The following is a 23400-nucleotide window of genomic DNA, read 5'->3' as shown; positions in this document are numbered from 1 at the left end:
AGAAAGACCGGCCTCCTCAATACACGTGCATACACACACTTGCTCTCTGCTGCTGGAGGCTGTATGTTGTATTGGCACAAATAAACTGAGAGGATTGACCAGTGTTCCAGATTTCTAAAAATAATGTATTTAAATATGAACAGGAAATGTCACTAGAAAAGCCGCCTGTTTTATTGGCAGCTTATTTGCGTTCAAAAAAAAGTTTACGACTTTGGTCACTAGCTGGGACGGTTCAAGGGATACTGTTTTAGTGTTAATTAGTGCTAATTGTGCAAATTACACCCACATTTGTTATAGTCATAGTACATTTAAGAATTATACGTTGTGATAGCCAAAACATGTTAAACAAATTTGGTTTGGTGTCTGCCTGGAAGGTTTTAATAGATACCTTTTTGAGGGTTAATTTATGCCAATTAGGTTAACGAATGTAGTCATGGGTGTTTTTAAGTTGGGATAGCCTAAATATGTTAGAGTTGTTCTTTAACAATATTTTAGTGGAAAACATATAGATAATTTTTCAGAATAAAAAAAATACATGGATGTGTAGTTATATGGTTTTTAAACTTTGATTTCAATTTATTTTATGGGCATAAATTAAGATAAACTGAAAACAACATCTCAGCACAATTCCTTTACTGTGGAATTACCCTGCATTTAAAGCTGGAATTACAGCCAAAGAAGTTCCTGCCAGCACGATATGTAGGCCTTTAGCAATATTGTTTCTCATAGTGTTGAAAAAGTGGTGGGATCTGATTCTTGTGGCGTTGAAGAGAAGAGGTGGAATGGTTCTAGCTGATTCTCCGAATGCCTGTGGGAGATGATAAAATTGTCCGGATATCAGGAATGTTGACTTCCAAGTCGGGACCCTCCCCTCTGCCTCACCCAAACCCTGGCCCCCACCCAAACCCTGGCCCCCACCCAAACCCTGGTCCTCACCCAAACCCTGGTCCTCACCCAAACCCTGGTCCTCACCCTGTCTCTCATCCCCACCCTGTCTCTCATCCCCACCCTGTCTCTCACCCCCACCCTGGTCCTCACCCAAACCCTGGCCCAAACCCTGACTCTCACCCCCACCCTGACTCTCACCCCCACCCTGTCTCTCATCCCCACCCTGGTCCTCACCCAAACCCTGGCCCCCACCCTGACTCTCACCCCCACCCTGTCTCTCATCCCCACCCTGGTCCTCACCCAAACCCTGGCCCCTACCCTGTCTCTCACCCCCACCCTGGTCCTCACCCAAACCCTGGTCCTCACCCTGTCTCTCATCCCCACCCTGTCTCTCATCCCCACCCTGTCTCTCACCCCCACCCTGGTCCTCACCCAAACCCTGGCCCAAACCCTGACTCTCACCCCCACCCTGACTCTCACCCCCACCCTGTCTCTCATCCCCACCCTGGTCCTCACCCAAACCCTGGCCCCCACCCTGACTCTCACCCCCACCCTGTCTCTCATCCCCACCCTGGTCCTCACCCAAACCCTGGCCCCCACCCTGACTCTCACCCCCACCCTGTCTCTCATCCCCACCCTGGTCCTCACCCAAACCCTGGCCCCTACCCTGTCTCTCACCCCCACCCTGGTCCTCACCCAAACCCTGGCCCCTACCCTGTCTCTCACCCCCACCCTGGTCCTCACCCAAACCCTGGCCCCCACCCTGGTCTCTCCCCCCCACCCTGGTCTCTCCCCCCCACCCTGGTCCTCACCCAAACCCTGGCCCCCACCCTGACTCTCATCCCCACCCTGTCTCTCATCCCCACCCTGTCTCTCAACCCCACCCTGGCCCCTACACTCTCTCACCCCCACCCTGGTCCTCACCTCCACCCTGTCTCTCAACCCCACCCTGGCCCCTACACTCTCTCACCCCCACCCTGGTCCTCACCTCCACCCTGTCTCTCACCCCCACCCTGTCTCTCACCCCCACCCTGGCCCCTACCCTGTCTCTCACCCCCACCCTGGTCCTCACCCAAACCCTGGCCCCTACCCTGTCTCTCACCCCCACCCTGGTCCTCACCCAAACCCTGGCCCTAATGTCCCTCTGATGGCAGAACAATATTCAGACCATCAGGAATGCTCCCATGAAGCCAAATGACCAAAAACAGTTGGGGTTTGTATTTAGACTTCCAACTGTTCAAAAGAGGCCTAGATATTTGGCCAAAGACAATGTGTGGTTGTTAATGGGATCTGAACAAACTACTCACTCTATAGATATTTACTTTTTAGCATGTGCTCCGACTGTTAAGTCGTTAGCAGACAGCAAAGGCCTTTTTAAATATTTAAACCCGCAAATTTCAGTGGGGCTGCAGTCGGGCTCCGAGTTGAAAGCCATCTCAACTTGGCCTGCGAGCTCGTTCCGTTGGGTGTGTCACTGGACCTGCCACAGTGCGGAAGTGTCGTTTGGTTCTGTTACGGTTTCGGTTTGCTGATTGCTGCCCTATTGAGTAATAACGTGACTGTTGTCATGTCTGCTGAGTGACTGACACGTGAAGCAGAATGTACACACAAACAGTTCCAGAAAGCCTTAAGCGAAAAGCAAATACACTTGACCCTGCCTTGTATCTGATTAGAATCGAGACAGTACTGTTATGGTGGTGTCTGATCCATGCATGCAGGGCTTTGGCTGACAGGGCGAAGCCCGTGGTCCTGAAGTGCCCTCTGTTAGCATGCTAACTACTGATCTAATTGACCTGCACTTTGGAACAGGGGGGGCCAATGGAAGAATCCTAATGAGGCTAGGTAGCTAGCGTAGCAGATCCCCGCCTCTCTGACGGATGGCTTCAGTTCATTGGGGGCCGTAGTGGATGATCTGCCCCACCTTGTCTTTTTTTTTGCCCAGATAACCACGTGTTTCTTTCCGTTAGGCATTGTCCTGGTGACGACAACCCCTCTTGAGGGAGCATCTCCCTCAAAAACCCCATGGGCCTTGGGTTTAAGTTCAACACAAAGTCAATGTAGTCCAGGCAAATGTCTTTGTGATTCGAAGAGGCTGTAAGAGACCTTGTGAGTCTGTACAGGTGACATTGATTAGGAATCACCTGACACACAGCAGGAGGCAGTAATTCAGATCATGACTAGTCTGCTGTGTCCCTGTCAGACGCGTTGCTCAGGCTAGCTCCGACTGTTTCATTTCATTACACTGAAACCCAAGCTTTAATTGGGCACCTTTGAAATCTCCCGCCTCATGGGCCCGCCGTCATTGTTTATTAATGTTTCTTTTATTTACAGCGCTCCCTGCTCCGCGGCTTAATGCGTCGAAAAGCTACGGCTCCCACAGGATCAATAGTGAACATGGGTCAAATCCACTCCACTCTATGCCAGCAGTCCTTAATGACCGCCAACCAGTCGGCACTAAAAGTGCTTTATTCGTAGCAGGGGAGAGAGTCGGACCAGGGCTGAGCATTGACCCTGCCCTTAGGCCATCTGTTTACAAAACACACAAGCCGTTCTGATTGGTCAATATGTAGCGCAGAGGCCGCGCCACGGTGGGTGACGCAAGGTCACCCGTAGCTGGGTGGATTTGAAACCAAACAAAGACCACACCTTTAAACACACAGCTCCGAATGCACCTGTTGCCAGATCGTGTCTCCCAGGGACACACCCCGATGTGGCAGCCCTCCCAGCTGTGTTGTCGACGGTGGCCTCGTTTCTCTTCCCCTCTCCCGTCCCTCGGTCTCTCCTGCAGACTCTCCAATGTGACATTGTCCATTGTCGGAGTGGGGGAAATGGGGGAAGACGAGACTTCGCCAGTGTCTGGAGTGACTGGTGATCCAAGCATTCCTTAAATATCTCGACCTTCCCGAAGAGGAGAGGCACAAAGACACAGACTTCTTTTTTTTTTCTCTCTCCATCCCCCTCAGTCTAGAATGCCGTGTCATTGTCTTAAGTGGCCTTGTTGTGTTTATTACCCATCAGGCCAAGGCAATGTGTTGCCCTGAGGAGGTAGAGTGTGGTGGTAGACTTCGCCCCCTTTGTCTACACTGCAATTCATCCCAAATAGCTCCCTCATTCCACAAGTGTCAAAGGCCCAATATGCAGTGCTCATGCAATCCACAGGCTTTTGTGGGGATTTTCCTGTAATGCCCGTACTGTCTAGTTCTGCTGTGCAGGCGAATACAGGGCCAGTTGGAGAGAGCTGCCAGGCTGGCCCAAACTGCTGCATGTCTGTCTTTTTGTCTGTCTGCAGGGCAAATGTCAGCTCACACCCAAGAGATGCCCTGAGAGAGGGCATTCTAGCGTTTTCCGACACTTTCTACACACCATGACCCTGTCGTAACGACCCTGTTGTTTTGTGCCTAAGAAGGACAGTTAACTCCATTTTCTCCCAGGTCGTTGCTGGATATCAGAATGTGTTCCTGGCATACTTGCCTGGTAAATGAACTGTCCGAAAACTGAAAGATTGTTTGTGTTAAAATGTTTTGTAAGGGTGTTTTTTTTTATGTATACAAAGTAGTGTGATTGGTAGTACATCTATTATCTATTACTGTTTTTTTCTTACTTACTTACTTTCTTTCTTACAACTTCTTTCTTCTCCTCTCTGCAGAAACGGGCAAAAGGCCAGTACCTGTTTTATAAAGTTTGTGAAGCCCTGAACCTACTAGAGAAGGACTACTTTGGATTGAGTTACAGAGACAACGCAGACCAGACGGTAAAGTCATTGTGTTTTTTGCCACATTCTTGTACAGTGAGATATGAAGTTTTGCTTTTAAACAGAGCAGTAAAGACATTTCAAAAGCAGCCTCTATACATGAAGGCTTTTCATAAATATTTGTAAGCATGTCTTATTTCTGAAGGACCTGTATTCTTTGTATTTTGTTGGTATCTCCATTAGAGCTCCAGACCAAACAAAGCAAAGCCACCACATTTTACTTGTGGCGTACTTATTTGAGGAGTAACCTTATTGACTAATTGCACATATTTGTATACATTTTTTTTGTATTGTTCCTCAGTTCTATTACAATGACTAATTGCTTGACTTATATATAACAGCAATTGCATAATAACCCTCTCATGATCAATATGATGTCTTTAGACCCGTGGTTCTCAAACTTACCTCGAACCCCCCAGCCATGCCAACCTTCTAGCGTTGGTACATCACCTTTTCAACTACTCACCAAACCCTTGATTAGTGAAACAGATGAGCTGGTTCACGGCTACACCAGAATTGTGAAACGTCTGGGCGTTATAACAAAGGACCAAATGAACCAACAGTGATTCATAAAACCTGGATGACACATTGCTCCCATGTGGCCCGAGTCCAGCTCTCCCTCACATGAATGTGTGTAGTTAAGTGTAAACCCAAGAAATCCCTAGAACCCATAGGTGCTTCTAGGGAATAACATCTGTTATTTTTCGTGTCTGTGTCAACACGGCCTATTGGGAAGCTGTGTATTTTCACTGATTAGACACAGACGAAGGGCGCTGCTCACAAACTTCCGTCCAGGCTGACTCTGTAATCCACTGCCAAGCGGGCCAGCTTCACAGAAGACCTGGACTCAAGTGCTATTTTAAATGGGAACCTTTAGCCACGGCTCCCACGGCTCCCATCGAGCAAGCAACACCTACGGCCTCTGAAATCATTTTCAATAGAAACCAGGCTTTGTTCCCAGTCCTCATCCTCCTTTCACTGCCTGCCGGTGTCTTTAAATTGGGTCTTCTCCACTGTAACAGGAGCACATTGGCTGACCGAGTCAACAGGCTCCGCACTCTGCAGGCCCCAGGTCAGGTCAGCCAATGAGGGTGGGAGACTTTTGGGAGAAAGAGAGGGAGATCAACATTTTTGCGGCAGTGCCGCATACAGAGTTTAGTTCCACATTGACACTGAAACTGCATGCTAGCCTGGGATGGGGTGAGGCAGATGCTGGCCTGTGTAGCTAACAGGAATGTGTTTTCATCATTTCGATTGCCAAACACCCCAGTTTCTCAACCGTAACAAATATTAAGGCTTTGATTAAAAAAGCTGCGAGCTTTATCAGATATCTCTGTCTTTATAGTGCTGGCTGGACCCGACAAAGGAGATCAAACGTCAGATTCGCAGTAAGTAGTGGCTTTTGAAACTTTTTTTGTCCTGCATGAAGTGTTTCATTATGTAACTGGGCCAGTGTAAAATGTAATGAAAGGCTTCCACACTACCCCATCATTTCCCCTAGCAAAGCATCATTCCCCCCCCATGACCATATCATATTAACCAATGTAACTGTTGACATATACAAGATCTTGATCAGGAACTTGTTTTCCTTTCTTCCTTGGGTGAGATGCTCTGTTCACATCTGGTCAGTGGACTGCAGTCATTCTGGATGGGTCTGGGGGACATGTGTTAGGGCTGACGTGTGTTGGCTGGTTTCTCTCTGATGAACCTCTGGGCCTGGGCAGAGTGAAGGGATAGGGGACTCTCCCCCAACCCCCATTCCGAAAGTCCCGGAGCACTTAGCCCTGCCAGGAACACTGGCCATGTGGTTACACCCACACGTCCGCGCGCACACACGCACGCTGTCATGCCCCTGAGGGAATTCACTCTGTAGTCATGGGAATGGCAGATCCAAGTTGTCCTGGGCCTGGGATGTGTTAAGATCACAACCTTAACAGTCTACAGCTGCCTGAAACCGGCCCCTACCTCTCTCTATCTGCCTGTCTTTAACATGATGTATCCCTTTACATCATGATCCGGCTCTCTGGGCGGGGTTGAGTCTTTCTCCAGGGACGAAATAGGGAACAGGATCCTCCCTATGAAAGGTGGGGCTGCAGTAGAGGTCCGCCTCGTGTTCTGGACCCCTGCCAGGACGTTAAAGGCCAAAGAGTGAAGCCTTGTGGTGTTATTATGTTATTATATATTAATATGTTATTGTCCAAACACACAAACCCAGACCTGTAGCAGTCAGGGGTTCAGCCCGGACCCAGTCCGTGCTTCCAGTCAGGGGTTCAGCCCGGACCCAGTCCGTGCCTCCAGTCAGGGGTTCAGCCCGGACCCAGTCCGTGCCTCCAGTCAGGGGTTCAGCCCGGACCCAGTCCGTGCCTCCAGTCAGGGGTTCAGCCCGGACCCAGTCCGTGCCTCCAGTCAGGGGTTCAGCCCGGACCCAGTCCGTGCCTCCAGTCAGGGGTTCAGCCCGGACCCAGTCCGTGCCTCCAGTCAGGGGTTCAGCCCGGACCCAGTCCGTGCCTCCAGTCAGGGGTTCAGCCCGGACCCAGTCCGTGCCTCCAGTCCGGGGTTCAGCCCGGACCCAGTCCGTGCCTCCAGTCCGGGGTTCAGCCCGGACCCAGTCCGTGCCTCCAGTCCGGGGTTCAGCCCGGACCCAGTCCGTGCCTCCAGTCAGGGGTTCAGCCCGGACCCAGTCCGTGCCTCCAGTCAGGGGCAGCCATGCTTGGTGTGTCTTGGTTGCTTTATGCTTGTTTGATTTTCTGCTCCACCGACTGTCACCATGGCTGTCAGCAATGAAGCAGAGGTTGGCAAAGAAAACCCCATTTTACACGGCTGTCCACAAGTCAATGCAGCGCCAATTCTCTGGCCTTGGTCTTGTTTGAACAGCTTCAAATCGTTAATCCACCCAAAATATATGTCTATGACATATGTGGTCAAGTCTGTAAGCATTTATTACATCGCTTAAGACAACGGCAAAATCATTTTAGGAGTAAGAAGGTACCAGGATCAACCTGGTATCGATTTTGTTTCTAGCTCAAATCCCTGCTTATCAGGTAGCTGTGACAAAGCATAAAGTCTGCAAACAGGGCAGAGTTGCCAGATTGAGACAGAAAATGTGGGGCACAGTGACTTCTCAAACCCGCCTCCCCCCGAAAAGGCCCGACAAAGTAGCCACATTTGTTGGATTATGGAAGACATGGCAATGTTGAACAAGGAGGATATGTAAGCAAATTCGATACTTTGTCATTGCATTTTATTGTCTAATGGATGTGTTCTGCCAATACCATCTACTGTCTAATTTGGTTAACTGGAGTGCTGGTAATGGTTTTAAAAGCCATATTAAATATCCTGTGTCAGCCCCCATTCTCAGGTATCGGCAATATACAGCTGCGATTTCCAGATTATTCTCTCTGGAGTTTAATTATTCACCTTCAGTGAGTAAAAAAAAAAAAGAGGCACATTCCGGGATAACAGTGGTCACAGTCTGCCACAGTTGTTTTTCTGTGAGATAACATCATAGGGTCTGGATTGCTGGCAGTGAAGTGTGACCACTGTTACACCGACTTGGCTAATTAGGTTTCCGAGGTCACAGTCAGGCCTGTAACTGAGATCACTGGTGTTCTGCATTCACTACCCACTGATCACTGTCATCACTCTGGATCCAGGAAAGTGGTCGATATCAGCACAGTCCGTTCCATTTGAACATATGTGGTAAATCTATCTTTATTAAGAAAGTGGCCTGTGTTCTATAGTGCTGTGATCTGGCTGGTTGCTTGGGGTTTGTGTGTTCTCTTCTTTTCCTCTGGGGCAGATAGAAAGACTTGCCCTGACATGAAGTAATCTTTTCTGAGATTTAAAATGTCCCACACTTTTTTTTGTGCAGCTTTGCTATGGACCTGATGTCATCTGTGTGGGTGTGTGATATGTTAGAGACCAGGAAACGGAGAGGCTTTCTGGTTGATGCACTTACTGTATGTACTGGGTATAAATTCCACAGACTAATGGTGTATTGCAGCTGTATTTGATTCTGTGATATTATATACCACATTCCATTTTAATGCAATCTGCAGTGTGTTAGTGTGGGGTGGGTTTGTGTGTGTGTGTGTGTGTGTGTGTGTGTGTGTGTTTGTATCTTGGGGTGGATTTGTGTGTGGAGTTGCTGGTTGGTATGAGTTTGTGGGTGTGGGGTAGGGTTGTGTGTGTTAGTGTGGGGTAGGGTTTTGTGTGTGTGTTTGTATCTTGGGGTGTGTTTGTGTGTTGAGTTGCTGATGGATATGAGTGTGTGTGTGTGTGTGTTGGGATGGGTTTGTGTGTTGGTGTGGGCTGTTTGTGGAGTTGCTGGTAGGTGTATGTGTGTGTAGGGTTGTGGGGGGTGGGGTTGTGTGTGTTGGGATGGGTTTGTGTGTGGAGTTGCTGGTGATTGTGTTTTTCTGGTGTGGGGAATGGAGGCCAGCCTATCAGTTGAATTGAGGCCAGGGCCATTTATCTGCAGCCTGTGACTTTTCAGTGTTTCAAGGATAATTGAAAATGGAAAACAGGCCAAAGATGGGGGGGGGGGGGGGTCTGAAATCCCCTGACACACCCACATGCAGCTGACTTCTGGAAGGTCATCCTGGTGAAAACTGTAACATTATATGTCCCTCTTTTCCAACTCTGCTTCTTTGTCAGACCCCCTTTTTTTGTTCTCTTTTACACATGAAATACTACACCTATCAGGACCATTCAAGGTCCTGTTCTGCAGCGTTGTTCTGCCTCGCATGCTGACACGCCACGAAAACACACAGTTCTGTTAAGTGGAATTAGGCCCCGTGATTTGGACTGTTTAAAGCCCAACCCCCCCCCCCCTCCCCCTCCCAGTTGCACCAATGATGTGTGATCCTCTGGGCGTGACATCCTGGATCTGATCTTCCTCATATTCCATCAGTCTATTAACTGCCTCTACGGTCACTGACCTTTTCGCTCAATCCGGCCAAAGGACAGCCGCTACAACATGGCCTCTGTTGGATCTGTGGAGGAACAGTGCTGCATTGGTATCCAGGCTGCGTGTGTAACAGTGTGTAGGCTCATTCTTTCCTCTTTTATGACCTGTCATATCCCATTCCACACTAAGCATGTGTGAATTTAGCAGGGCTTTCCTTGACATGTGTTGGAGAAAATGGGGAAAATAAAGAAAGCATGTTTTGTAGGATCTTCTATGCATTCTTTGTTGTGTTGACTTGAAATACGAGGAAGTGAATTATATCCCAATTTTGCATTGCTCCACACAGTGAATGGAATTCCTTGCTTGGCTGTTCTCCCCCATGTTCCCCCTGACAAGGCCTGGGGGTTCGGGAAGAGATACAGATAAACAAATGGTCCCAATGGGATCACTGTGTGGTTACTCTGTTCCAGCCTTAAGAGAAAGGGCACTACGTTCCCTCTAAACTCTCCCCTTTTCATATATCTCCTAAAAAGCATTCCCACGTCATTTCAAACCACACATTTCAATAGATTTGTATGTACTGTGTTGGGATACGGTGGGTCTCTGAGCCATTGTGTAACGTCAGTTGGACAGTCACATGAAGTTTGTCGTCGTATGTGTCTGTTTCCTGGGTGGAATCAGCCTCCAGCTAGCTTGTACTCCCCTCTAAGCCAGCGGTTGCTAGGTAACAGGCAGTCCAAACCTAATGCTGATGTGGCTATAGGCAGTGTCATATCAAGTCAGTGGATCTGCGGCTGGACACAGAGATGAGGGGCTTCGCTAGTATGTATCGGCACTGCTAATCGTGCCTCTACAGGAAGTATAACACGGAGCCTTTTTAAAGGGCTCCGAAGCCCAACTGATTCTAATTCGAATTGTAGTGCTGCTCTCAGAGGGTATCGCTAATGTAAAAAAGGGACTCCATATGAGGGTTCATTATGGAGAGTTTTAAGCAGAGTTAGACTGGGAGTACAATGCGGGGCTCTGAATGCAGTGGGCTCTGTGCTAGCTGGCTGATCCAAAGCTAGTCTCATTTACCTTTATCTCCTCAGCCTAATTTAATATCGCAGAGTGGGAGCGCTATGTTGAAAGGCCTTGTTCCTGCTCTGCCATTTTGATGAGTCTCCAAACACAACGGTGCACAGACCAAATCAAAGTCCTTCCTCAGCCTGGCTTAGGTCTTTCCAGGCTTTAAAACACTTCAAAGCTTCACCTCGTGGCTCTTCGATTCTGTGTAATTGCTTGCAGCTGCTACATCCGTCCCAGTGTGTGTGTTTTTTTTTAGTGTTTTTTTTTTTTTTTTTATCCATCTCCCTGCCTCACACACCCACACATCCCACGCATACTCCCTCTGAATGTACAGTCGAGCATAACTTGGAGCAGTGACTTATCACAGACACAGTATTTGGTCACCTGGCTCAGGAGGCTGCCGCCCTACATATAAATGCTCACCCATACGATTGGCTAGAATCACTTCCCTGAAAGCCCTGTGTCACGGCCTTGCGCCTCATAACCGTGTAACATTGCAGCCCCTTCAAAATAAAGGTTCGATTTGCGTGTCGATAATGTAGATATTTTCCCTGTCCCTTCATCACAGGTGCCTCCTGGCAGTTTGCGTTCAATGTGAAGTTCTACCCTCCTGATCCCTCTCAACTGACCGAGGATATCACCAGGTACTGTGCCTTCATCGGGGACCCAAGTGGTTCGTCAGTCACACGAAACAACACACAGTGCATATGTGTGCTCTCATGTCTTTGGTTCCTCATTTTGAATGTTTGGCTTTTATTATCTTACTCGTGAAGAAACACAGTTTGCCCAGTAGTGCAAACAAAGACTGTCTCTGCCACCCAGGTGGACCGGAGCATGCAAAACAGCCTGTTACCACTTTCCATTCACGCTGCTAAACATGGTGCCAGAGTAATGTGTACACAGTCTTTGTGGGGGAAATTTAAATGGTTGTATTTTTATGGTTTGTACAGTACATTCTTTTTATCTCCGGCCCGCATCTTAATAAACACACACTATTATTCAATATACAACTGGCGTTCACATGAATGAACTGTGAGTCTCTGTGGATAAGAACGTCTGCCAAATGACTAAGTCTATTTCTCTTTTTAATGTCTACTAATTTTGACTTTTTAAATCCAGTCAAAGAATAAGCTCTGTTGTACTTGCCTAGGATAGCAGCAGCATGTTTTAGAGCTGTGGTTGATCAGGAGAGTTAGGAGAGTGGAGCGCTAACGGGCGCGCTGAGGGAGGAGGAAGGAGAGTGTGCTGTGGACTGGAGTGTTCAAAGCCCCATCACCGGGTTGCTGCCTATCGGCGCCCATCAAACGGTTGTGGTAATACCGAGCCCGGCGGAGCTGTCTCTGGCCTGACGCAGAGTTTCGGCACACAGACCCGGAGCCGAGGTCACACGCGGTCGAGTGCTCGCGCACCTACCTGATTGTCCCCATTGTTGCAGCCCCGAGCCTCCAGGCTGCTGACCGACTGAAGGAAGACTGCACGCGCCAAAAGCCACTGTTTTCACGTACACATACACGTGTCCGCTGAGGGCTCGTGAGAAATGCACAGACCAGTCTAATGCCTGTAAATCTGCGCGGCCCTTTCTCTTCTAATCGTCTCATCTCTCTCTGTCTCTCTCTCTTTCCCATGTGTCCTGCAGATATCTCCTGTGCCTTCAGCTCCGGCAGGACATTGCATCGGGACGACTGCCCTGCTCTTTCGTCACTCACTCCCTGCTGGGCTCCTACTCCCTGCAGGCCGAGCTGGGCGACTATGACCCCGATGAGCACCGGCTCGACTACATCAGCGACTTCCAGTTTGCTCCCTCACAGACCAAGGAGATGGAGGAGAAAGTGGTGGAGCTTCACAAAACCCACAGGTCAGGACGGTGCGGCGTTGTTAAAAGGATGGTTCATAACTAACCCTTTCAATTAGCAAGCAAGTGGTTTTTTTGGGGTGGGGGGGGGGTGGGGGGGGATACTCAAGCTTCAAGAGCCTCCTTCAAACATGATGTGCGGAATAGGAGCGAGAGTGGAAATTAGATTGGAACCTGCCCCTGGCCTGTACTAATTTATGTGCTCGTGCTTCGAATGACCTATTTTCGGCACCTGCTACCTATCTGCAATAATTCACTTGAACTCTTCACATCTGTGTTTGTTTATACTAGTTGGCTGTTTGGTTTTGTCTGTCCAGGGGGATGACTCCGGCTCAAGCAGATACCCAGTTCTTAGAAAATGCCAAGAAGTTGTCGATGTATGGTGTAGACCTCCACCATGCCAAGGTAACTGACGCACACGGCTTCAGGCATAAGGCTTCAGGAAATGTTTTGAAATGTTTTGAATGTGGCTGTAAGCCGTGGTGGGGATATCTGTGTCATGAGAAGGCCTAGTGGTCACGTCCCGGACATCGTCATCTGTCCAGGAACTGTCGTGCTACGTGCCAGTTGTTGTGAATGGAAGTCTTCTGAAACGCCGGTGAGTGGACACAGGACTCTGGGAGGCCCCTTTGATGGGCCGCGAAAAAGGGGAAGAACCAGGCTGTCGGGAAAAAAAGCATTTGAACCGGAGAAGAGACCGGGCCTTCCACCAGATCAGCTGTACAAACATGTGGCGAAGCATGAGCTCTTTTAAGTGGGCCGTTGGCATGGGAACAGCCCCGTGGAATGAACCCCTTCCTCTCCCAGTGGACCGGTTTGAAAACACCCCCCGAAATATTCTGGTCTCCAGAAAGAAAGAGGGTGTGGGAGTAAGGGAAAATGGAGAGTGTGGTGAATGACCTGTTAATATTGACCCCGACCCTCTGCAATCTGGGAGGAAAGTGTATGTCAGTGAGTGGAAAGAGTGCTGTTTGAAACCCATGTGTTGGTGTCTAATAGTCCAAATGCCCATTGGCAGAGATGGATTTTACCTCCTCGTCTTACAGTTGAATACACAAATCAATAGTCACTCAGTACCCAACTGTCCATATTGCTCGGACTACAAAGGTCCTCCGTGGCGCCATACGCGTTTCATTAAGACATTAGCATTGGGTTATGTTGGTGTGGCTGAACATCCGGCTTGTATGTCCTGTCTGATCACCTCCCCCTTGATGATGTTGTGTGTCTTCTGGGCTGAACTGGAAGGATGTGGTCATTCCGTCCTCTCTCCAGGTTGTCTGTGTGTCTTCTGTGCTGAACTGCTCTTCTGGCGTTGTCTCTGTGTCCTGCAGGACTCCGATGGAGTGGACATCATGTTGGGAGTGTGTGCTAACGGCCTGCTGATCTACAAAGACCGACTCCGGATAAACCGCTTCGCCTGGCCCAAGATCCTCAAGATCTCCTACAAACGCAGCAACTTCTACATCAAAATCAGGCCTGGGGAGGTAGACAACAGCACTGACCTCAAAGGAAGAATTTCCAAATGTTACTGTTGTCCTCTCAAAGCCCATTTAAGTAGTTTCTTAGAGGGTGTCAGGCATTGGGTCCATTGGTTTTGGATCCAAAAAATACGTCTGGGCGGAATATAATATTTATATTCCGTCCAGACATTCATCAGTTCTGATAAAAATAGTTCGGCGGCAAAATCTAGCTGCCCTGGCGTATGTTTTGTCGCCTACCCAGTCTCCGGTTCTGAGGCTAGCTCTCCTCTACGCTCTGTCTTCCAGACGGAGCAGTTTGAAAGCACCGTGGGCTTCAAGCTGCCCAACCACCGTGCGGCCAAGAGGGTGTGGAAGGTCTGCGTGGAGAATCACACCTTCTTCAGGTAACCGTCCTAGCGTTCATGTCGGCGAGATTTCCCCCACGCGGTTCAACTTAATCCTGTTTTCCTGCTAACTCCTTCAGACTGAATGTAATAGTCTTGAAAATGTGTCTAAACCATGAAGAACCAGTGTCCTTTGAAGTCTGTTGTTTTTCGACTAATTGCTGTTGACTCTGAGAAATGTGTGTCTAAGCCAATAGACAGTCCAAGGCCATGTCAACCCCTGGGGAGAGTGATGGTTTCCCCCCACTGCAAAGAAGTGTGTACCAACTGAAGTGTGTAATTGACCAGCTCTAGGGAGGAAAGTCTCTCAGACACTTTGTCTTCAGTGAAAAGACCTGGAAGAGATGAGACTGAACATGGTGGCGTGGTGCTTTGGTATCTATGGTGTTTGCCAAACCCATGCCTATTATCAGTCCTTCAACTCTCTCTGTAGCTTCCACTCTGTAGGGCTGTATCATTAGGAAAGCTACTGGCCCCACTCCCCCGGGATGAAGGATGAGCAAACATTTAATATCCCGTAGGACAGCAGTTTCTAAGAGCCTCTGATAGAGATGCACATTTCAGCCCTATAACCTGCTTTTCCCTCCCAGATAAACCTGTCAGTTTCCTTAGATGTTCATCTCTCCTGACATAATTTACTGTCTGTGATGAAACGCAACGCCGCAACCATGCGTCGTGTGAAAGAAGCCCCGCCTGCTGCGCTTTACATTATTTCACAGTTTGTAAGTGGAGTGTCAGCCCACTCCAAATTGAAACCAGATCCGGCATGACGAATCCGCTGATTAATCAAGCTGTTTTGTTCTTGGCCCAGATGTCGAGGAGGGGAGCCACAAACGCAAAGCAAAAATCACTTGCTGCCTCTGCCCAACCACTAATAGCCTAAAGCCATGTTGTGTCTTTCCCTTCTCATTCGGATCCTTTGCGGGCTAAACCAACTCCAAGGAATTGGTCTCGTTAAAATGTCAACTTTGAGTTAGAAGCCCCACAATCCACTAACGGGCCTTGTCCAATTATATCAATATCAATGAGAGGTTTTTAATTGTCCCACTCATTATCAGTTTTGGGCCAAATACCCTTTTCAGAGGTCAGTTTCTCATGTCAGACCCAGGCCAGTATGTTTAAATGAGGTTGAAATCAGCCTCCCCCCCAGCCTATAAAACAGAGGGCAGAGCCTCATTTTAACGGGCCCCTCAGTGGCTGGGGTGGGGGTCTCTGTAACAGACAGGTCTGAGGGGCCCTGCAAAGCAAATGGGGGGAGAAGGGTAGGCAGGAAAGCCATGTCGCCATGGGAGATTAAGGATAGGGGCACCCCCCCCCACACACACACACACACACACAGACCCATGCACACACACACTTCTGTCTCCCGATCATATCTAATCCCAAACACAGCTGTTACACAGAGCGGAGCCAGGAAAGAGGAACAGGAGACGAGAGTTTCACTAGTTTAACAGCTCATGTTCATTTACGGTCACTGACAAACAATGAGACTTTTGAAGGGGTCCCTTTGACCTGCCTCATCCATGACCTCTAAATACACAGAAATAGCTGTTCATCACGTTGACTACAGCAGGTAATTCCATATACCGAAACAAAAAGATCTCCAATCTTAAAAAGATATTGGTCTATATCTGCCCTCACTGTGGTTCATTAATCTGAAACAGCATATCAATGGATAATGAGTTTTACACACTGACCCCAACAGACAGATATAATGCAAACATTGGGTTTTTGTCTTTTCAAAAGAAACGTATCACATTTCGTTTCCGATCCTCGCCCTCAGGTTGTTGACTCCAGAAGCGCCCACAAAAGCCAAGTTCCTCACCTTGGGTTCTAAGTTCCGCTACAGTGGGCGAACACAAGCCCAGACACGACAAGCCAGCACCCTCATCGACCGGCCGGCACCCTACTTCGAGCGCACCTCCAGCAAGCGTATCTCACGAAGCCTGGATGGAGGTAGGCGAAATCAGGACTCGCACGCTTACAAGTGAGCTTTGCACTGAGTTTTCACTAAGCCCAGTAACATAAACTATGGAGCACTCTGGTTGAGTCTGGTTGCTGTGAGTCAGACCATAGCTATCTCTGCAAGAGAAGAGGAAAGTGTTACTCAGTGGATCATGACCTCTGAACCCTGGCCTACACAAGTAGCAAGACTCTTTGTGACCAGGAGAGAGCTCTCATTCAGTTCGTCTACAGCAGATATTCTGGGGGGGGGGGGGGGGGGTCATCTCAGAGCCACAGGCTACCTCCGTCTCGCCATCATAGATGTGTTTACAGAAACTACGTGGGAAACACTCCAGAGAGAGCGAGATGGACATGGTTGGGGGAGGGAGACAAAGAGAGGGAGAGTAACAAAGGACTACAGGATCAGAGGAAAACCAGTAAATTGAGACATACAGAATTGGCGTTGTGGAAACTTGTCCGCTTGGCATTTGTCATCAACATGCTGTTCCCTTGCTAACCAGGGAGGTTTATAGAGGAGAATGCACCACACTATCCCTGTAGTTTAACAGTCTTTTCAAACTGTCTTGTCAGCTAAACCGTCTTGGCCTTAGGAACTGTTAGGCTCTCTGTCTCGCCTCAGTGTTTTAAGTAGAACCCCTTTGCAGGGCTCTGTTCAATGTCGTTCAATGTGTGGCGGTAGCCAGGACAAATGCCCTCCATGTGGCTAGATAAAGGAAACTACAGCTACAACATCTGTTTCCTTGTGTTTGGAAATTTGTGAAGGACAGTGGATAAAACTATTGTTTATTCTTGACCATGGGATTTAGCTGTTTTATGGCTGGATGTGGCCTGTATACATTATTTTATATTTTGAACATGGGAAAGAAACGGGGCCATTAATGTCATATAAGTATTCAAGATTTGTTCTGTGATTATTGGCCACTGCTTTTAGACAAGGCGCTGTCAAGCCAAAACAGGTCACTGAAAATTGTGTACAATGAGCCCATTTGAGCCCCATGTCTTTAAAACAGTAAACTTTTCGAACTTGGAATTGGCAAACTGAGTTATTCTAGTGATGCCATAAGTCGCTGTGAAACAACTTGTTCAATGGTGTCTCCTCATTAGTGAACTTGCTTCAGGAGATGAATGATCTTAGACTGAATGGGAGATATTCTCTAGCATGTTGTTATCACAAACCTGATGTTTCTAAACAGTGTAAAATGTTCGATATCAATGCATGTCAATTTCAAAAGTATTTTTTACACAATGTGTAAAGTGTGAGCCTAATAATTAATTAGACATTTAATTACATTTTAGGTTTTAAACTAAATATGTTTTTATTTGTTTTTAGGGCAGATTTGCTTCAGAACGGGATTGGTTAGAATTCATTTTGGACTGTGTACTGTATTCTTTGTCCAATGACTGAATAATTGTGTGTGATATTGGCTGATTTGGGTTTTGCTTCTGCCTTAACCTGTTAGAGGAACAAGGGTCTCAAAACCAACTTTTAATCACACATTACTCAACCTAGCCATGTATAGCCCACAACGGCACATGATTATTTTTCCTTATCTGTCTAGCATGTAAATCTAGTTACTTCAATGAGTAAATGGTCCTACACACCTTGTGTTCACCACTGGCATTTATTATTGAAGGGCCTCCCTGCTGTCTCCGTCTGTGGCATAACCTGGTCCTGCTCTGGACTCGTTGGTCTTTGTTTCCATGGCCTCCTGTATACAGGGCCTCTCTGAGCAGGAACACTCATCATCAGCTTAACTATGAATTGCCGCCAGTCTCTTTGTAGTGGAGTCAGAGATTAGGGAAGGGAAGGAACCGTTTGTTTTCCGTCTGGCCAGCTGTGGGGTCTTCTCTCGCCCTGTCTCTCGCTCTCTTCTCTGCGCCTTTTAAATTGAAAGATCTCACCCCTCCGACCCAGTCCCCCGCAGTCCCCAGACCTAATACAGTCACAGCTGACTTGGGAAGGGAAACTGGGACTCTTTATGAAGACTGGACTGGCCTGGAACAATTTGTTTCTGGTGTCTGGATGAATCCCTCTCTCGACACTTGGCCAGACAAGAGAGGGTGTGCCCACAGGCTGCGATGTGGGTGGCACGGTTGGTTACTGGTCATATTGGTTTCCCTATCTCAAAACCTGACCGCGGAAACCCATGACTGTACCACACGGCTCACCCGGGTCCTCTTTCATCAGTGTGTGTTGGCCCAGCTGGGTTCACCACTGACGAGCCTGACGTTTGTTGGACTGTGGTTCCACTTTGAATTATAGCATCTATCCAAAAACAATAAACTGATCCTTCCGAACTCTCCTTAGCCCCATTTCGGTCTGAATAGCTCCGGAAGTAGGTCTGTAGTGTACTGTGTGACAACACCAACAGCAGTGTCTGGTGTGAGCTGTGAATCCATAAAACTGTGGACCTGATGTGTGTTCTAGATCATTCGAGTATATGACATTTCACTTCAATTCTGCCTCTTTAACGGATGAATAGTGGTGATATTTGTCACTTTGTCAATATGTAGTCTCTTATAATGCTACGTAGCATGATTAGCACAGAGTTGGCAGGTTGTGGATATAGTCGGCATGTCAGACATTTGAAACGCCATGGCCTTGTTGGCGTTTACCAAAAAGGCGGGTCAGTATTTCATATAAGGTTTAAACCTGGGTTAGAGGGCCCTCTGGTGGCCTGACTTGTGGTCTACTGAGCTGGCGATCACTCCGGAGTATAACTGAATGGATGGACAATATGAACGTTGGATTAATCCTGGGTGTGTGTCTCCTCTCCAGCTCCAGTGATCAATGTGACCGAGGCACATGACATGGCCCCGACTTCTGGGGAGAACGGCAGGGAGCCTGGCCTGGATCTCTCCTCTGACTCCAAGGTGAGAGATGAGGGAAAGGGGTGATGGGACGTGGCCCCTTATTTCCAGCCGCCAGCCAAACGCCAGACGTCCTGTTTTTGGATTGAATATGAATTGTGTTCTAAGTTCCTGATGACATTTGCCAGAAGGAGATGCCCCCAAGGCTTCACTACGGGGGAACTAAAGTCATGTTGTGTTTATAATTCTAACGTAACAATAACGTGTATTGTTCCGTTGATAGATTGCATATAGGCCTTCCAATGTTTTAACTAAATGTTGGTCCATTTGCTTCTGTCACGTCCCACCTCTGAAGGCCTACTGTAAAATGAATTTCTTTGTGTGGTGAAAGATCGACCCAACAAACTCCTCATTCAGTCTAGTGTTGTGATTCTCCGCAGTTTTGTAGAGTTGAATTCACTATAGCTGTTAGAGCTATTATGACATCCTAACATGTCTGCTCTGTGCCCCTCTACTTTCTATTAGGAGGGTCTGGGTTCTGTATGAATGATGGTATTCATCCTTACAGGGGCTTGGTTTTTCATGAAAGCCATGTATTCAGTTCTGTATGTAACCTGTGGTACTCAGGGGAAGTATTCACAGGCTCATCTTTTCAGTGCTAAAGCCTAGCCCTTTGAGGACACTGTCTTAGTTCTACTTGGGGTCATTTACCCCAACAGGACTGATGCCCCCCCTTTCTTCTTACCATTGTGATATCCCTGGAGACTCCAGCTGGATTCTTGTCCAATAAATGTTGTCCTGCCATAGCCAAGGAAGATTAATTGTTCTCTGGGGGTTCATCTGGAAGTTGTTTAGGGGACAGGGCTGAAAGTAACAGGGTTTGTAGTTGAAATGACATGAGAACTGCCAGAGCATGACTGTGCTCATTATCAATCAATCACAAATACTTTTCTGTTTTTGGTTTATTTTAGTTTTCTCTGCCTGTGGTGATCTGTTCTGACTTCTCTCTGTTCACCTTTGATGTGACCTCTGATCCTCTGTGTAGAATGTGCTTGACCCTTCCCCCACACCCCCCCTGAACTACCCTGACCCCTGACCTCACGTCTGCACCCTGACACCTCTCACTGACTAACAGTGTTTCTCTCTGTTCTCTTTCCTGTCACCGTTTATCATTTTCACACTTTTTTCTTTTTATTGTTATTTTTTATTTTTTACCTCTCCCGTCCCTGCACGATGTCTTCATGTGTCTCTCTAATTTGGGGACACATGGTGTAGTCAATCTTCATGTTCCCTCTGTCCTCCTCCTTCTCTTCCATCTCCTCCCTCCCACCCACCTTGGACACCATCTCCGAGCTGGACGTTCTGTCCGACATCTCGGAGGATGAAGCCCTGTCCTGGGGTCAGCTAGACGGAGACTACCCTGGTATATGGGACCCCGATCGTAGCGCCCAGCAGCATGCCGACAGCTTGGCTGCAGCAGGGCAGTACCGCCACCAGCCTGTAGAGGTCACTCCTCCCTCCTCACCCCGGGCCTGTGGTAACTCTGAGCCCCGCGAAGGGTCTCCTGTCCGGGCTAAAGCTTCCGCTCAGTCCAGGCTTGGTTTCTCCCCACTGGGCGTGTTGACGGGCCTGCGCCTGTGCCTCTTGCCCTTCTCCCTGCTGGACCAGGATGGCCAACGCTGTTTCCCTAGCCTGCCCCAGGACGGCGCTGTCTGCCCGGTCCCAACGAGGCCACAGCGCTTCCTGCCCCCCTCCTCCCCCTCCCTGGTGCCGTTTGTCATGTTCATGTCGGCCGTGCTGCTGTCTGCCTCCCAGTCCTTGGCTCTGGCCTTTCTCCTGGCCTTGCCGCTGGCCCTGTCGCTCGTATACCTGGAGTCCAAGGCGCCAGTTGCCTCTCAGGGGCCCGCAGCCAATCCCTGCTTAGAGACACACGCCGAGACCGCTACGTCCCTGCCGTGGGAGGAGCTTTGTGACCCGGCTGCCTAACTGTCCCCAGTTCCTGACACCAACCCCCCCCCCACCCCACACCTCAGCCAGCACGTCTGTCTTGACCTCCGTCCCCGTTAACGTTTCCTTTGAACGTCCTCTGTTTTCTGTGTAAAATAACTAAGCACTAATATTCTAATCTTTCGCATTTCTTCAGAGATCCTAAATTAGTTCTTCAGGCAATCTTATAACTCTGTCCGTGTTAAATGAATAAGGGCAAAAATAATGTGCACCTCTTTAGTGTTGTGAGGTATTATATTGTGTGTCAACGTATGCTGTGAATGCCTTGTTGATATCCAGGTAGATGTAGAGCTCTGGTATCAGGTCAGTCCTGTAAGGATGGGATGTCATTATTGCACCGCCTCTCCCTTACATTGTATTAGAAGCCATTTAATACAGAGTTCCCTATATGTGGACAACAATAACGAACGCAAAGTTGGAAATAGCAAATATCACAATACATCGAAATCTGTTCTACACAGAAAAATGACCAGAGCCCAGCATGTTCCTCTACCCACCAGCCCCGCCCCCCCCCCAACCCCCCCTGCATCATGCCTCACTCGCAACACGACTTGGTTGCTTCACCCTCACTCACATCAATCGCAGTGTTAGGAGGTGCTGCTGGGAATCAGGCTTTCCCATCATCCATTTCATCTTGTCTTTCTCCCCAACAAAACCATTCCTACTACAAAGGCCACGCAGTTAGAGGAGGAGCCTAGCGAGTGGGCGGCGGCCACACCTACCGAGGTCTGTGAGGGCAGGGGCCATCTTTACAATCACACTGCACCTTTAAGCTCTATAATACATACAAATGCACAGGGAGAACCTTGGGCAGTGCAGCTGTAAACTAACCTGTACTTCTCTCCTGGGCGCTCACAGATGAAAGAAGATGAGCCAGACTCCTCTCTGCAGGTTGATGCATTAACTGTCTTGAGTGATGTTCTGACCGTGTGTTTTTCTAAAGATCACCTGGGGGTTTTTCAACATGCTCGCTGCACTTCATTTGTTGTGCTGGGATTCCCTTGCCTCCGGAATGTGTTCTTTCTTGTTTCTTGTTTCATTTTTATTTTCTCTGTGCTGGTGCCCACTGGTGAGGTTCTGTCATGTGTTTGGTGTGTCTGTTCAGTGGGGATGAGTATGTCTCTCCAGCCATGTGCCACCCCTCGCTGGACATGATGACCGTAGACTTGCCTTTGGTAATGCGAGGTTTGACACCCCAAAAACACTCCCCCTTCGGAGCGGGGCGGGTTGGTCACGGCACGGTCGAGGTGACACATGGTCTGGACAGGGTATGTTCTGACCTGTAATGGGCGGCCAGTGCTTTGTTACGCTTTAATTTCTGCAACCTGGAAAACTGTCCTGACTGCACAGGTCCTCACCCCTGGATGCTTAGGCGGTTTTACGCACACGGCTCATTTCTCCATTTTATTTCACAGAGCGGAAAGTTGAGAGTGGCTGGTGAAAATATATATGTCAGACATAGCAATTTAATGTTGGAGGTTGGTATGAGTATAACTATTGGCCCCTGACTAAAGGGAATCAATGCCACGCCTGTCCTCTCTGTCTACTCCAGTCTGCCTCTCACTCTCAGGCTCTGTACGGGCGTTTATGCCCAGGTGTGATCACACAGCAAATGCATGATTCTGCATGATGGACCGGGAGGGGTGCATGTCTGACCCATCAGGGTTTAACGGGGTGAGGGTGACCGCTGACCACCGCTCACCCTCCCCTGTTTCTCATTTGATTCATTTCGGGGGGATATTTTGTGTTTCCTGGCGATGTGCTGTGAAAGGACTAATATGGTTTCCCTAACATGTGTAGGGATTTTCCTGCTCTGGCTTAATTTGAGTTTAAAAATTGTTATGGTGAAATAACAAACTAAACCTGCCCAGAATGTTGTCTGATGTCGCACGTTACGAACGTGGAACTGCTCGTGGTGACCTGGAAAGACGTAAATACCAAAATGCATTCTTACCTCAGGTCCTTGAGATCGAAAGATGGGGAACATTTCTAAAAATACTTCTAGACGAGAGCACTGTTCTGCAGTACACCGGACAGGAATGAAGACCGTTTGTAATTTCATGTAAAGTGAAGCCAGGCGCCATGTCACTTATCGCCGTGGCAACAGCCTGAGCCTGTTGTGTTGCCAGGAGGCGAGGACAACACGCATGCGTTTTGTCTTGCTCTGGCAAGGTCCCACTGCCAGTTCCATGTTCAGGTGTATTGATGAATTTAAGGGTTAAGCCCATAACAAAGCCTTGCCTCACCGATGCCTCGCTCTCATCACAACCATGTTTTGTTTTAAT

At 48.4% G+C, this 23400-nt stretch overlaps 1 protein-coding gene across 22 annotated transcripts in view; it reads left to right on the top strand.

Annotated features, from left to right (window-relative positions):
* epb41l2 (erythrocyte membrane protein band 4.1 like 2) overlaps nucleotides 1–23400 on the top strand; it is a 55607-nt gene that overhangs the window by 20051 nt on the left and 12156 nt on the right. For 13 of the 22 annotated variants that reach the window (XR_004574730.1, XM_020056152.3, XM_034287744.1 and 10 more), the window contains exons 4-14: nucleotides 4535–4639; nucleotides 5985–6027; nucleotides 11185–11260; nucleotides 12253–12471; nucleotides 12786–12873; nucleotides 13800–13952; nucleotides 14235–14332; nucleotides 16116–16288; nucleotides 19077–19171; nucleotides 21788–21841; nucleotides 21974–22006. Coding sequence is in view for 21 of the 22 variants with exons in the window: in XM_020056152.3 (XP_019911711.2) it covers nucleotides 4535–4639; nucleotides 5985–6027; nucleotides 11185–11260; nucleotides 12253–12471; nucleotides 12786–12873; nucleotides 13800–13952; nucleotides 14235–14332; nucleotides 16116–16288; nucleotides 19077–19171; nucleotides 21788–21841; nucleotides 21974–22006 (1137 nt within the window). In the remaining variant the exon portion in view is untranslated. The other 9 variants (XM_034287743.1, XM_034287749.1, XM_034287756.1 and 6 more) reach the window with 4 other exon arrangements.

Source organism: Esox lucius, chromosome 18 (genome assembly GCF_011004845.1).
Source record: "Esox lucius isolate fEsoLuc1 chromosome 18, fEsoLuc1.pri, whole genome shotgun sequence".
NCBI classification, from domain to species: Eukaryota; Metazoa; Chordata; class Actinopteri; order Esociformes; family Esocidae; genus Esox; species Esox lucius.
Note: the sequence above shows the minus strand (reverse complement) of the source record. Positions and strands in the feature narration are given on the sequence as shown.